Source organism: Pseudopipra pipra, chromosome 7 (assembly GCF_036250125.1).
Source record: "Pseudopipra pipra isolate bDixPip1 chromosome 7, bDixPip1.hap1, whole genome shotgun sequence".
NCBI lineage: Eukaryota > Metazoa > Chordata > Aves > Passeriformes > Pipridae > Pseudopipra > Pseudopipra pipra.
The window spans coordinates 17,746,171-17,760,757 of record NC_087555.1 but is presented as its reverse complement, the minus strand read 5'-3'; the positions used below and the strand labels follow the sequence as shown (position 1 = coordinate 17,760,757).

Sequence of the window (14,587 nt, the reverse complement as noted above, 5' to 3'; positions counted from 1 at the left end):
CTGTCCCTACCTGCTGTGGTTTGCTTCAGCTGTGGAAACAGAACTGCTGGGTCAGCATGCTGATGAAACTCACACTGCTTTCACACATCTCTGGAGAGATGACCACAGCAAGGAGGTTGGCAGCAACTTATATCCTGGAGCAAAAAATGAGTACTTAAGTTATCTTACAATTGCCTGAAAAAATAACCTGACTTTTTAAAAGCTCAAACTGAAGGAAGCTGCAGGACCCCAGCACTAGTGGCAGGTGAATGATCACACCTGGCACACATAAGCTCATAATCAAGCATTTGGAGTTCAGTGAGTGTCATTTTTCTGTTCTCTTTCTTGATCAGCTCAACTACATTTTACAAAGCCAAGATCCTACTGGCTGAATAGACAGAATGAGGACATTGGGTTCAGCTTAGCTGTCTGATGACAATGGAGAGCAGCAGCCTGTTCTGATTACAGACTCACGTAGAGGTGAAACTGCTCCCTTGGACCTGGTACAAGGTAATGGACTTTAAAAACTCAAATAACCCCCTCAGAAGGGTCAGGTGTCTTGAAGAGCAAAGTGCCAAAGGGGAAAGAGATTTGAGGGTGACTGCATCTCTGAGAGCTGCATATCCATGACACAGTAGAGAGTAGCTGAAGGTCAGCTAAAGGGATGGGAAGGGGAAAGTTAACTGTCACATGGATTAAAAATTGGAAAGAGAATCAGACTGAAAAAGATGGAGATGTTCCAGGGAGCTATTCTATTAAGGACATAAATAGGGTGTTATCAACAAGTTCAAATTAAACAAAAGCAGCTTTAGTAGCAAGAAGATGGCAGTGAAAAGAGAGACTAGTTAACTGCTTAGGGTACTATCACTATAAAAGCAACACCTTCTCACCCAGAGGCCACTGGTCTACCTTCATTTAAATGAGATCTGCTTACTTCAGCACCATGGTGTTTGCATGTCATTACTTTTTATATTTGCTAGAAAAATTTGACAATGAGTGTGTGAGGCCTGCTTCTTGTTTTGCTTATCATGAGAATTGTTAGTTAAAGCTCAGAGCTGAAATGTGCCTGTTTAAGGCAATGAGAGATGCCTGTGTGGGTTGCATGAGTATTACCAGGGTCATCTCTCCCTGGGGCTGCTGGTTCTACCTATGTAGGAGAGAGGAGAGTTTAGTGCAGGGAGAGACCACAGTAAATGAGAAATCATTAGACAACATATACTTATGCATTGACAGCAAATTATTTGTGACCATAACAGAACATTTAAAACATCCAAAGCTACTATTTTAGCGGGTCCTGACATGTTAAAAGGACAGTAGTAGTTGAGAAGAAATAGTCTGCATGTAGATAAGGGTACTCTTTCAGTAGATGGATACTCGTAACAGAGGATGTTAGCGGTAAGCAAGTGGTTTGCAAGAGAAATGTATCACAAAGATGATTTAGGAACAAAATAGAGGCTGGTACAGTCTGAGTATTCAAAGCAAAGCAAAAAAAAAAGAAAAAGAAAAAGCGTGCTTATTGATGCTTGGAGAACCTTCTGTTTGGAGAGTCAGAGTACAATGCCCAGAATCTGCAACCTAAGAAAAGAAGTTATTAACATTTATTTTTGCCTGGTGTCACATCTTTTGAGACACAAGTAGTTCATCAAGACTCAGAGTGATAGGAAGGCAGAAGATTTGCTATGCCTATAAGACAAATCAAGCCATCAAAAATGAAAATTTTTGAATAAATAATTTCAAAATGTTTTCTGAGGAAGTGGAAGGAAAACATTGATAGATAACTGTGTATGAAGAGAGCTGGAGAAGCAAGCAGGCAGGTACACGTGTGCATGCACGCATCCTGGCACACACATAAGGGGAATCGGGAGGCCAAGACCCAGATCTGACTTGGGGAAGCTGAATAAAGATACTGTGGATGCTCACCATGAATCTTATTACTTGATGCTTATTTTTAATGCTAAGATTCAACCACATGCTGCTCTAAGAGGATTGTTCTGTCAATTTTAGTGCCACTCACAGGCTCCCAAATTAAATTCCAGGCACCATTGTGCTGCAGCTTAGCTCATCGTGAGCAGGGACCTACGTGACTCCCCACGAGGGCTGAGAGCTGGGAAGTCACACTGAAGATAACCCGAGCTGCAGCAAACACTCCCTCTGTCAGCAGAGGTTTCACCCAGCATACATCTTCGGCAATCTTTTACAGGGTTAATGATCATCCAGGGAGGCAAAGATTACCATCCTTTAAACCAGAAGAGCTGAGCAGAGTGCTACAAGTGATCAGTTGCCTCAGACAAACTGTTTTCTTAGGACTGCATCTCTCCAAAACATTTTCCAGCAAACACTACGCAATGATGGGAGTTGCACAAGTGCCTAATTTTCCCTACAGTGTTTCAAATGCCTGTTCTCTACAGGCATGACACATTCCTGTAGAGCATTAATATAATACAAATTAATTTATTAAACTCACAGCAAATTATTTACAGCTGTTAGCAAAGTAGTCCTCTTGGCTTGGACAACCAGCTGGGAATGATGAGTAACTTGTCGCAGTTGCCCCACCTCTATTTATTTTTGAGGAAAATAGGCAGCACTGCTAGTATTGCCACATCGTATTATTGAAATACACAGAGGCTTCTTGCTTACTAACCCCAGCTGTCTTTGGCCAAAAGCAGCACTACTTTGCTTTAGCCACCAGAGTGAGCTGCTGCTCAACTTTTGAATAAAGTTTGGGTAATTATTTGTGTTGCTCGGAAGAAGTGTCCTGTCATTTTTGTCGTATATAAGTACAGCTAAGATCCACACCTTCCTGTAGTGTTATGAGAGGAGTAATTTGTGACCCTGCCAATACAAAAACCACAGAGCAGATAATGAAACCAGCTTGAATGCTAAAGTTGGATACAGATTTGCAGCTCAGCTAAAGCTTATTACACTGCTATTGACTTCACTGGAATTGTATCTGTTGCTTACAAAGTCAGACAGTCTTATTAATACATTAACATTTTTAATAAATGGTAAAATGGATCAAAACCTGGCTGACAGCCATTCAAGTTTACCAGTGATATAAGTGTTTCTTTTTGGCAATGAAATACCACTGAGCAGCAGCTCAAAAGTGCTAAGTATGGAGCCTTACGTTTTATTGTCCCTGCTCTTTCCCAGCAGTGAAACTTTCAGAGGCTGCCCAGATTTTGATAGTTATGATGCATTCAGATGTTCAGAGTAACAAATAGTTTCCAGCTCACATTCATCCTTGCTGATTTAATTCAATGAGTCGACCAGCAAATACAGCTAATGTTCCTATAAAACAAACCAGCATAAATATGCCAAGGAGAAGATGATCAAGCACCATCGCAACAAACTTCCATTCTTCTGCAGCCTGGGAAAGAAACAAAGGAGATGGTAAAACCTCTGCAGAGCCATGTTTATTATGGGCATTCTTTTAATGTGCTGTCTCGAACAATGGTAAGGCTCTTCTATAAGTTCCATTATTGTTATGCAAAAAATACTACTTTTCTTCTCAAAAGCAGGTCAGTGGTTAAGAAAGCCTAAGCAACCTAGAAATAGAAGTTTCAACACTAAACTGACCAGAAACCCTGGCAATTTGCTGACCAATTTAATTTTAAAAAATGTTGAAAAGCTTAATTTTTAGGCCAATGGTTGCTTTTGAAACAGAGTTTAAACTGTTGAAAGCAAAAACTTTATTTTGACCCAACTGACTTCGTTTTTTCCATTGTGTTTTCCTTCTTGTGGGATATCTAGGCAATTTCCATTAATTTAACTCTAATCCCTGCTTTCCATGCCTAGTATATACTCTAAGGTCTTGTAAAACCTTCTTGGTAGCTTCCTTAGTCTTTTTTCCAGTTGTGGTACACTGTGAACCACTTGCTCTGTGACTGCCTTTTCACTGCATGCCTTTGCTGGGAACCCAGAATGGTAAGGCTGAGCAGAGTGTGAGGCATGAAGTACAGCAGGGCTCAGGATTTCCACCCTGTAACTCTGCTTTAAGCAGTGACACGTGCTGGCCTAAAGCACCTTCTACTTTTGCCTTGGTTGTCCCACAAGTAGAAGAGGCTGTTGTAATTGTCTAGAGGATACTGATGATGAGTACTGGCTTGAGGTGGTTCATAAGTGAATACAATGAAGCAACAGCCTTCAGAAGCCATAGCTTTCATTTCATTTGGGGAACTTGACTTTTGAAACCCCCTGGAAGTGATATCAGCACAAGCAGTTGGGCTCCACTTCCAAAGGGGGCACTTGCTGGTAACCTGAAGATCCTCCTTGTAAGCCTAGGAGAAAGTGAAGCCCAGGGATGCTGAAGCCACGCCAGCCCTGCTGAGAATAACACTTTATCTGCAGAGGGGCATAGGAGTCATGGGGAACATGAGACTACAGCCAGAGTCATTCCACATGCTCCAGGAATTTGGTCACAGGAACAAACACCGTGGTGTAAATCCTGTCCATGGGAAGGAAGTGCCTCCTTTTCAGCAGCATGGGCCAAATTATTTTCTCAGAGAACTCTCCCTGTCTTCAGGCTAGCCCGCAGCCCAACAGGAAAGGACTATGACCGTTTAGAAGGGTGAAGTACCAAGACTGAATTACCTCTGCAAAAGCTGTGTGAGCTGTGAAAACTGAAATAAATGAGGGGTTAATTGTGTCAAATGTGCTAGAAGGAGGCAGAACTAGATTTTCCTGGGGAACACTGCCATGTGTGACTCTATATGCTTTTATCCTTCCTTTGGCTTGCAATGTGGAAAAAGTCAGTAATCAGAGTAGCTCATGACGTGCTTCATTTGGAGGGACTACTTGTAACAGTCAGGAATAAAACAAAACCTTTTCAAAATTGGAATTATCATTTTTAAGTTACATTTAACACTTCTCAGATAAAACTACTAGTCTTTTGGAGTTTGGCTTGCTTCCTGATTTTTCAAAAGCAATAGGATCTTGCTTACCGCAGAGGAAAGATGCCCGAGTGGGAGACAGGAGGAATGTGTTTTGGAACTTGCTTACAGTTCTTGAAACTGCTTTCCTGCTCACAGACACTCCATGTCTATGGCTTCACATACCACATTTAGAAAACCTTAGTACTGACACTTTTTTCCTTCCTCTTATTTTGGGGGGCCAATATTCAATTACCTTCTGTGACAATTATCTGTCTCTCCTTTTTGACTGTATCAAGGGGAGAAGACTGTCCACTGCTAAAGCCAAATCAGGGCTTGAAGTGTTTTCGTAAGGCAGGGATATTTTGCCAAAAAAGTAAGATGTAGCAATTTGAAAGCTAGAAATGAATCATGCACAAAAAATGCCTTACATTACTGGCTTCTTGGTCCGATTTCATCGTTTCCGCAATGTATTTGATTCCCTCTATAGCATTTTTCACATCTGGATTTTTGGTAAGCGGGGAGTAGAAGTTGACAGGCACAGAGCCTGACTTCCCAGAAATGTCAGAAATATCAATATCTTCTGCAAAAATATTTCTGTCTTGTTTATCCCTGGATGGTCGTTTCATTGTAGAGAAAAACATGATGTTTGGGATTGTGTCAATAAAGATCTGAAAACAAAGAGGGAAGATGACAGTTTCTGGTCTGTGGGGCTGTGTTACAGATGCAGCTGTGTGCTGAACAAAGACAAGTCTCTCTGCTCCCAGATCGCTTCCCGTGCTGGATCTGCTACAGATTCCCTCTCGGAGTATGTCACAGCCCACGCCTCAGTTTCACTGGGGCTTTTGTCAGCCTCCTGTCCTGGGGCAGAGGGAGTCACCCACAGGCCTGCCACACCATTTCTTTAAAACATTTCCCCCTGCCATACACCCAACATCCACACGTGAAGTGGGAAGCAATGCTCTGGAACAGACCCTCAGCTAGCATGAGCTGGCAGAGCTTTGTTTATCTCATCTAATTTGAAACATATTACTTACAAATCTGACTTGAAGAATAGACTACAAAGAACCTCTTTTGGCTACTTACATTTGACTTTCCTGTTACAAATGTTTGATATACATGCATATAAGGCTTACAATAAATTCCTTTGGAGTGACAGAGGCTTGCTGCCAGAGCAATGTTAAGCACATACTCTGTTTGCCTGTTGAAATTTCACTTCTGCAGGGATTATAAGTCTGCAAAAAGATCTTATATAAACTGTAGCCTTATATAATTAGAGATACACAGAACAATCTCCTTCCATTTCGTGGTTTAGTATGAACACAGGCAAACTTCAGAGTGGCAAGAATTACTGAATGGATCAGATAATTTTTGGTACTGTTTCCCTGGAAAAGAACTTGTAATGACAGACAACCAATTTTTTCTGCATCTCGTGGTTACCACTTAGACTCCTGTGCAAGGATGTCCTCTCTTCCCAAGGGCTGCAGAGCAGCTGTATACTGGAAAAGTACAGAGAAGATTGTTTAGCTTTTGCTAAACTGTCTTTTGCAAAACAGGATGCTGAACTCAGGTATTCCTAATGGCCTTTGTGCTCTGCACTCACACAGGCCAGGGACTTGGCCACTGGCAGGCAGCAGTGTCTTGCAGTCAGATGGAGAATTAGACCAGGAAATGTAATATGAGTCCAGATGGACATTTTCTTTTCCCTGTACCTTCAGCTGCCCATGTTTTGTCTTATCTGTTCCCTGCAAGACTCTACCCCAGGGGACAATTGTGTTACTTACAGGAGCACTTTAGTAGTCTTGCTGACTTTATGCACAGCTAAGTAGTAAACACCAGCTCTTGTGCCTAGAGACATTTAACATGATGCATTTACTTCCCCAATTCTTGTTGACTTTTATTAGAAAGCCTGCCAATAATATATGGAGCGTTCAGTGGAAACCAGCAAACGTGCAAAGCCATAGAGCTCACCTTCCTGACCCAGCGTGGCATGGTGTGAGTGCTTGGGGAGCGGTGGTGGGTGTTGATGACAATGACCGTGATGATGATTGAAGCGATGACAAACACCATTGTAAACAACATGTATTTGCCTATCAGAGGCACTGCACTGGAGGTGGAAGGGATCAACTCCACAATGACCAGAAGGAACACAGTCAAAGACAGCAGGACAGAGATGCTGAGAGTCATTTTCTCACCTGCCATGAAAACAAAACAAACAAAAAAAAGATAATACCTTTGCTGCTCCTATCATCTGGTACAGAAAGTATTTATTTAAGATCCAGGATGTGGATGATAGCTGTTCACAAAAACACAGGTGTGCATTTGGAGTGCTATGGTCTCTGCTGGCATCCAAAATGGTAACTAGGTTGGACAAACCTCAGAGCCTAACAGAGCATCAACTCCAGCACAAAGGTGGGAATTACCAGGTAGGGCTGGGCTGAAGTGTGGGTGAGAGATATGGAAAGTTTACTTGCCAAGAGCATTTCATTACTTGCCAGGGCTGTGTATTTCCAACAATGCAGTATATGCACTAAATCTTTGGTTTGCAGAAGTTAACTGGATAGTTAATCAGCTTCTGAGAAAGCACCTCAAATTATTTCTATGAATAGTTTCAGCTTTTGGCACTTATCCTTTCTTTGCAGAATATTTAGAGCCATTACTTTCAGTGGAAATGTCCAGTTTTTGTGTGCACTAGCCTTGAGGTTGGCTAGTGATTTCAAATACTATGAATTTCTCAGGAATTTGTTAGAAGAGCAATTTCTATGGCAGTAGAATGAATAAATTTACGTACCTGAATCTGTGGGTAGGTAAAAAACTAACCCTGTTAAAAAGGAGAAGAGCAGGCAGGGGATGATGACATTCACGATGAAGTAGAGAGGCAGGCGTTGCATGAGGAAGTGGTAGGTGATGTCCAGGTAAGGGGTATCAGGACAGCAAGCATAGTAAACCCAGTGCTTCCAGCCACGGTAATCCTTCATCACCCACTCCCCACTCTCCATGAAATTACTCAGATCTGGACGATCACTCTCCTGGCAGCAAAATCCCAAACAAATTCTTAATACCAGATGTTCTGAACCAAATCAAAACTTGGCACATTTGGCTCAGGAACAGGATTCCAAATAACTCAGGCACTTCATGATTTTTTGTGAGCAAACCACTCTTGTCTGTGTTATTTTGCCTTAGAATATCAGCCTCTACACAGCATTCAAGTCAATATTTTACAGTTAAGGACACTAGACTGAGTAAGTATTACACATAGGAGGTGTACCTGAGGGGCCAGGGAAAGAAACAGTCCTTGGGAATGGAAAGTCATGAGTGGAGAAAATGCAGCCCCCCAAAAAACCCAAGGAAACAAACAGAGGCAGAACAGGCAGCACCATAAGGAGCAGTGTGAAGCTGACGGAGGATAGACAGGTAGGAGACTGTTAGGGCCCAGGAATTATACGTGTGCAGAATTTTAGAAGCCAAACCAGGAAATATTGTCCTGGATCTACAAAAAGGGCTTTTCTATTTTACAGGTAGTGCCTGCTTGTTTTTCCAGTCAAAACGAGATCATATTCCATTCTAAATCTGAGATTTCCCTAAAAACATACTCAGGTCTTTACTGCTTTTCCCAATTACAAACTCCTTGCTTACCGGGTTAATAACAACCATTGTCCCATCATATGTCCAAGTTCCCAACTTCATACTGCAGTTCTGCTCGTCAAATGGGAAGTGCGTGACTATAATTTCACAGTAACTCTTAAAAATAGCTGGTGGTGTCCAGGTGATCAGACCTGTGTGCTCCAGAAGGACTTTGGTGTATTTTACAATGGCAAAATCACCATCTGCGCTGCAAAAGGAACAAGGACATGAACAGCAATGTGGGCAGCATAATTGACATGGTCACAAAAGGATTTCTGCCTGTGGGTCAGCTGGTCCCCCAGTGCCATTGCCCCTTCTCCTGGAGAAGCTTGCTCTGAGAAATACTACCCACTGGATCAGATGTTATGGGAAAACTGCCCCACCAAAGTGGGGCCATGGGGCAGAGCTCCCCCTCCCACCCTCCTTCCCCAGGCAGCTGGCACTCCTTACTTGTTGTAAAGAACAAGGTCTGGCCTCCAGATATCATCCGAAGGGATGCGGATTTTTTTCACGCCACCGTAGTCGTCTGGATTCCACTTGAGGTTGACGTCTATCCATTGCTAAAGAGGGAAGATTTCAGTCCCTGAAAACCTCTTCTAGCACTTCTGGGGGTAGTTTTACTACTTCCTAGAAACAACACCTCCCTTGCTTCAGGATATGCAGGTAAGCATAAATATATGGGAGTGGGACCCCCAGCTCATTTTTTCATTAATTTAAATTTTGGTTTAAGAAACTTATTAAAAAAACCCAAAAAACCAAAAAGTAAATAATACAAAAGATAAATATATTGGAAGTCTACGATTTGAAATACAGTGCAAAACGTTTTTCTTAAGACTCTTAGTGTCTAGAGCATTTTGTTATTGAGACCCTAGAAAGAAGAAATGCTTTGCTAGCTGACCCCACCTGTCCAAATTGCCCCTGAAAGTATGGCAGAGTAATTAATTCCCGGCTGTGTCCAGTGTGTTTATTTGAATTAGATGAAATGGTTGAGAATATTTAGAGTTACCTGTTTCAGGCGTACATTGGTTGTCACAATCTGATTTACTTCATCCTTAAAAAAAAGAAAGAAAAGAAGGAAGAAAATAAAAAAAAAAAAAAGAAGGCAGTAACAGCAAACAGAATTAAAGGAGAAAAATTGTTTCCTTAGAAAGAAAACCCCCTTTGGCACTGTCACATAAGCCAGCTGATCAACATGTACCACACATTCATACCGTACCACGCTAATCAGCTGGATGAGCTGCAGCCCGACGGTGACGACGACGGCGTCCCGATGGTCCTCCACTGGGCGCACCACCTTGTTGTAGTCCCTGAACAAGTCCTCAACAAGGCGAGTCTCGTGTTCGTAGCACAGGGCCAGCCCAGCTGCGGAACAGCAGGGGTGGTACCAGTGAGACGGGGCAGGGAACAGGCTACAGCACCGTCAGACTGAGGTGGGCATGAAGGAAATCCTGACAGCACCAAGCTGCTGCTGGGGGGGACTCCTCATTTCAGACATGCATTATGTGCACTGCAAATGCCATCAGTGGGGGTAAATGCTTATCTGATTTGGGTACAGCTTAGGGGTTGGAGGCAACAACAGCCTCCAACCAGGAGATGAACAAAACCAAATAGCCAGGATTGTGGACATCAGACTGAGCATTAGAAATCTCCTCCAGGATGTTCCAGCCTGCAGCTGTGCTAACATGCAATAATTGTGGACAGTTAAGCAGAGAGAATACACAGTATCAGGGATTTCTAATGTTGGCTTCTCCACCTTCAATTCCACAGACTTGCCTGTGACAGTAACATTAAAGGAGAGGGCCAACACATCAGTCATTGAGATGAAATCACCACCCAGACTCCTTGCATCTGCAATCTGAGCAGAACAAGAGCTCCTCTCCCCGATGGGAGTTGCTCAGGTTGTGCAGGTGGTGAGAGAAGAAAAACCATTCACTATGTGGGCTCTATTTCTTTCTCCTCACGGGATGTCTCAACCTGTCTGTAGACAGCTCTGCCCACAGGCTGCTCAGTGTGACTTGGCAGTGCTGTGTCAAAGAGCCCTTGTAAGAAAAACGTCACAAGTGAAAATGGCAGGGAGCAGTTCTGTTCCAGTGGAACCCTCATAGTATCTGTGCATGGCATTGCCCTCCCGAGGAGCAAGGGCACAGAAAAACAGACAGACCCCATTTCAAGAGACCCTGTGGCAGAACACACAGGTACATGATGTGCTCAGCTTGTAGCTGCTTCACTGTTACAGGGGAGTAAAGCAAAGGGAAGGGCTGCTTGGGGATGTTTTTGTATGTATCCCCTCCTAAACGTAGTGAGAGGGAACAGAACAGTTGATCCTTGCTGCAAGCATTTCTGGCAGATCCCACCCTTGCCTCCCCCTCTCAGTTGAATCCTGGACCATTGAAGTCAATAAGAATTTTAGTGCTGACTCCAACCTAAGCCAAGATTTCCCCTTGTTTCCTAACTGACTTTTCATCAGCTTTTATATAGCTGAGATTTCCAAGGATTCTGTCTTGGCCTTGTCCTGCCATGAGATTATATTAAAATACTTGGATGCCAATGAGAAAAGCCTGTCACAGACAGGCACTGCTTTTTTTCCCTACCAGAAAGGCTGGGCTATGGTGGTGGGAGTCATCTTTCAATTTTTAAGTTATGATCACAACATCACATCTAATTCAAACTCTTTGCTATGCTTCATTAATCCGATTAAAATTGCCCCCTTCTGGTGTGCCTCGGTAGGAATTTAGTATACTGCTTGAATTCGGTAAAAAATTTTTAGGATCACAAAATAGTTATTCTTTTAAAGGACAGCTTAAAAAGAATTATCTCGGTACAACACATGCAGCTGCAAATCAATTCGACCTCTTTATCAGTCATTCCACAACATAATGAAATTTCTTGTAAAAACTTTTTATATTCCAAGCTGTGCTAAATAGATCCTTTCATATATTTTGAAATACATGTAGCATTAGGGTAGATGGGAGCAATTAAATGCAAAACCAGAAAAACAATTAAACCTAGAATCTCAATTCAAAATATCTGGTGCCTGAAATTACAAATATCTGAACTGCTAATGCACTCCAAAGCTCTCCTTTAAATTATTTGGTGTGTTCATACAACTTTATCAGTAGGACAGGCTGCTCCCAGAGCACATATTCACTCATTCTGATGTATATGCAAAGCCCTGGTCCCACACATTCAGGAAGGAGATGACCCCTTTCAAGGCTGGAACACCTTTACCTGCAGAGATAAGGAGGAGTATGTGATGGACCTTCATCATCCCAGCTCCCTCTTGCTGCAGTCATACAGATGAAGGCACGCACAAAGCACCTTTAAGGTCTGTTCAGAGGAGGGCTGTGCTGCCTCCTGCCAGGGTGCTGCCAAAATATAACTACCAGGGTATTGATTTACAGCACCTGTTTTGGGAATGACAGCTGAGGGCCACTGCACCACCGGGTTGGAAATGGGAGCACAGTGTGTTTCACCAGACAAATATCTTCTGCAGTTTACAAAGGTCATTTTTTCTAAGTGGCAATGTGATCTGTGACTTAATAAACAAATAAATCTACAAATGAAGCTAAGGAAGAATTATCTGTAAGCAACTGAACATCTCAGTGAGATCTCAGAAACTTTCTGAGCTGAAGACCCAAAGTTGTGTGTCACCCTTTTGAACAGAGCAACTTGCCAGATTTAGGATTTTGTTTCTCTGAGAGAAAACAGATCACAGTCATTTATTTCTGATACACCCTCAACAGCATATAGACGAAATGCTGGGTTGAGGCTGCTCACTTGGCCTTACAGACAGATGGGAAATCTTCAAAGAAGTGAACAAATACATTGAAGAGAGATCCATCTCCTTGAATCTACTGAAATTTTCAGAATGTACCTAGTAGAGTCCCCACCTTGAAAGCTGTTAACTAACCTTAGTAACCTGAAGCAAGAGGGACACCCTCTCTCCCCATCCCACAATCCATATACTTACTGAACTGATAAAGTCAAACGGTAGGAACATGGCTGGTGGTTTTGACAGCAGGCAGATCCAGTGGATTCCTGTAGGGCATTCAAGTGCTTGCTCTTTATTGCCATAAATCACCTGGAAAAGCAGTGAAAAGCAGTGTGTTTGGTAATAACAATCAGTTATTCAGGCTAACAAAAATAAGAAACTACAAAGAATCGTCCGTCTATCTGTCTATCTATCTCATATATATATGACTGTCTACTCTGAGCTCACCAATATCACTCAGGAACAAAATCTTGAGAGAGATAGTCTTGTGAAGTGTCCAGCAGTTAGTTCCTAGGAAAGAAGATGAAGCAAATATGAATGATGCTGAAAATCCATGATGACCTGAGTGTTCTTTGCAGTTCCAGTCCTCTGGTTTTAAAAGACTTGGAAAAGGCCCGGGAGAAAGTGACAACATCCACAGTACAAACTGGCTTCTGTACCTGGAACAGATAGATAGTATGAACCAGCAGCCTGAAAGAGAAGCCAGAGAGAGAGCTTTAGTAGAGTCTGTAAAATACCAAATGGTCTGGAGAAGGCAGATTCAGATTCATTAGCTGTCCTCAGGCAAAAAAGTAGAGGGCATTAAGGGAAACTTAGAGTTGTCAGGCTTAACCAAGACTCTCCTTCACACAGCATGGCTGCAGTGGAGCGTGGTGCCACAGGAGTGTCTGGTTGTCGGAGGTTTGTCTGTATTCAGAAAAAATAGTTTGATAAATTAATTTCATACTATTAAGTACACCCCCCAGTCCTTCTAAGAAGTCTGTCACAGAAGTCCCAGAATCACAAGTCCCAGGTGGCTGCAGTAGTGTCCTGGGGATATATTGCCTAATGCTTATGCTGTTCTTGTATTTTCCCTAGGCACCTATCATGTAAAGACAGGACATGGCACTGGATCATCTGCCACAACCACTCTTACACACTGTACCAAATTCCCTTTTCCAGAAAACATTGCTGGCAAAAACCTTTCTTAGCTTTGCCTCTGGGTGACACCAGATGCATTTTCTATTTCTACTGGGTAGCCTTTGTGCTGGCTGCCAGCTGGTTTGGTGTTTCACACTGGATGCCTTTATTATTATTATTATTATTATTTTTAATCAGTCTCCCTCACCCACTCCCCTCCACTAAGTCAGCATTCAGCAGTCAGCATTTACATTTATCCTCCAGTAAAAACTCTCCATCTACATAACTCTGGCCTTCTTCCTAGCTAATTCCCTGACAGCAGCTCCCATTGTTGCAGCTATCTTATTTCAAACCAGCGTCTGACTGCTTCCAGCCTTTATCCCAGGCCAGGCAGCTGCCGTGAATAGCAAAGATACAATTGCATGGAGGCATTGCTGGAATGCCGACCATGGCCCTCCGGATCGGTTCAGGGTCTCTCAAAGCATTCCTGCCCGCCCCAGGCAGGGCTGGCAGGTTCACTTTGAAACAGATGGAGAAAAGTGTTACCACACTCTGGCAAATTATAGCTCTTGGGTTACATAAGTTTCTGTCCCCCTCCCCCTGAAAAGGTCTAGCTCTTGGAGTCAGCAGGGTGCAGAGTTTGTAGGGGTCCTAAAAAATCTGTGGCTTTAGCAAGGGGTTATTTCTTGTGCAGCTGAGCTGAGTACTCCCAGCCTGAGAGCCAGGCACCTGGAAGAGGAAGAAGCAGGTATTTGGAGAAGGCCTTTAGGGAGCAGCAGCCTGGCTGCAAGGAATGTTCCCTGGCAGAGGCACAAGGCCTTTTCCCTCCCAAAAAAAAATCAAGACAACCTGACCTACTGTGGTTAAATACGGACAGAGAAGTGAATGCTATTTGTTGTTAATGGGGGAATGTGACCCATATGACCGAGGTGAAAAAGCAAGGGGAGGGAACAAGCTACACTGAGCGCCTGAATTTGATCCATTGCTAGGACAGGAAGTTTTTTTGCCTTCAGAGTATTCAGAGAATTTTTTGACAAATGTTTTATTCCCACACAAACCCCCCCCTTCTTATGTCTATCTTGACTCTATGCTTTCTGGCTTGTTTTTTTGAGCCCCCTCACCAGCTCTCAGACAAACCCACTACCCACCATGCTAATGGCAGACCAGCCTTCTTCAGATTGATTGGAAAGCAGTAGAACTCACTGCTTTCTGAATTTAGGGCATT

At 42.9% G+C, this 14,587-nt stretch overlaps 1 protein-coding gene across 2 annotated transcripts; it reads right to left on the bottom strand.

Moving 5' to 3' along the window:
- Window positions 1–1,180: 1,180 nt before the first annotated feature.
- Window positions 1,181–11,840, bottom strand: CHRNA1 (cholinergic receptor nicotinic alpha 1 subunit). 2 transcript variants are annotated; one of them, XM_064660805.1, is made up of 9 exons: window positions 11,704–11,840; window positions 9,688–9,833; window positions 9,478–9,522; window positions 8,922–9,031; window positions 8,484–8,679; window positions 7,639–7,876; window positions 6,819–7,042; window positions 5,279–5,518; window positions 1,181–3,346 (listed from the first exon to the last, which is right to left on the bottom strand). In XM_064660805.1, the coding sequence occupies exons 1-9, from the start codon at window positions 11,762–11,764 to the stop codon at window positions 3,215–3,217; spliced, it is 1,392 nt and encodes a 463-aa protein (XP_064516875.1). In that variant the 5' UTR covers window positions 11,765–11,840; the 3' UTR covers window positions 1,181–3,214. The 2 variants fall into 2 exon arrangements, with proteins under 2 accessions (XP_064516875.1, XP_064516874.1); XM_064660804.1 differs by having other exon boundaries at window positions 11,700–11,833.
- Window positions 11,841–14,587: the final 2,747 nt, after the last annotated feature.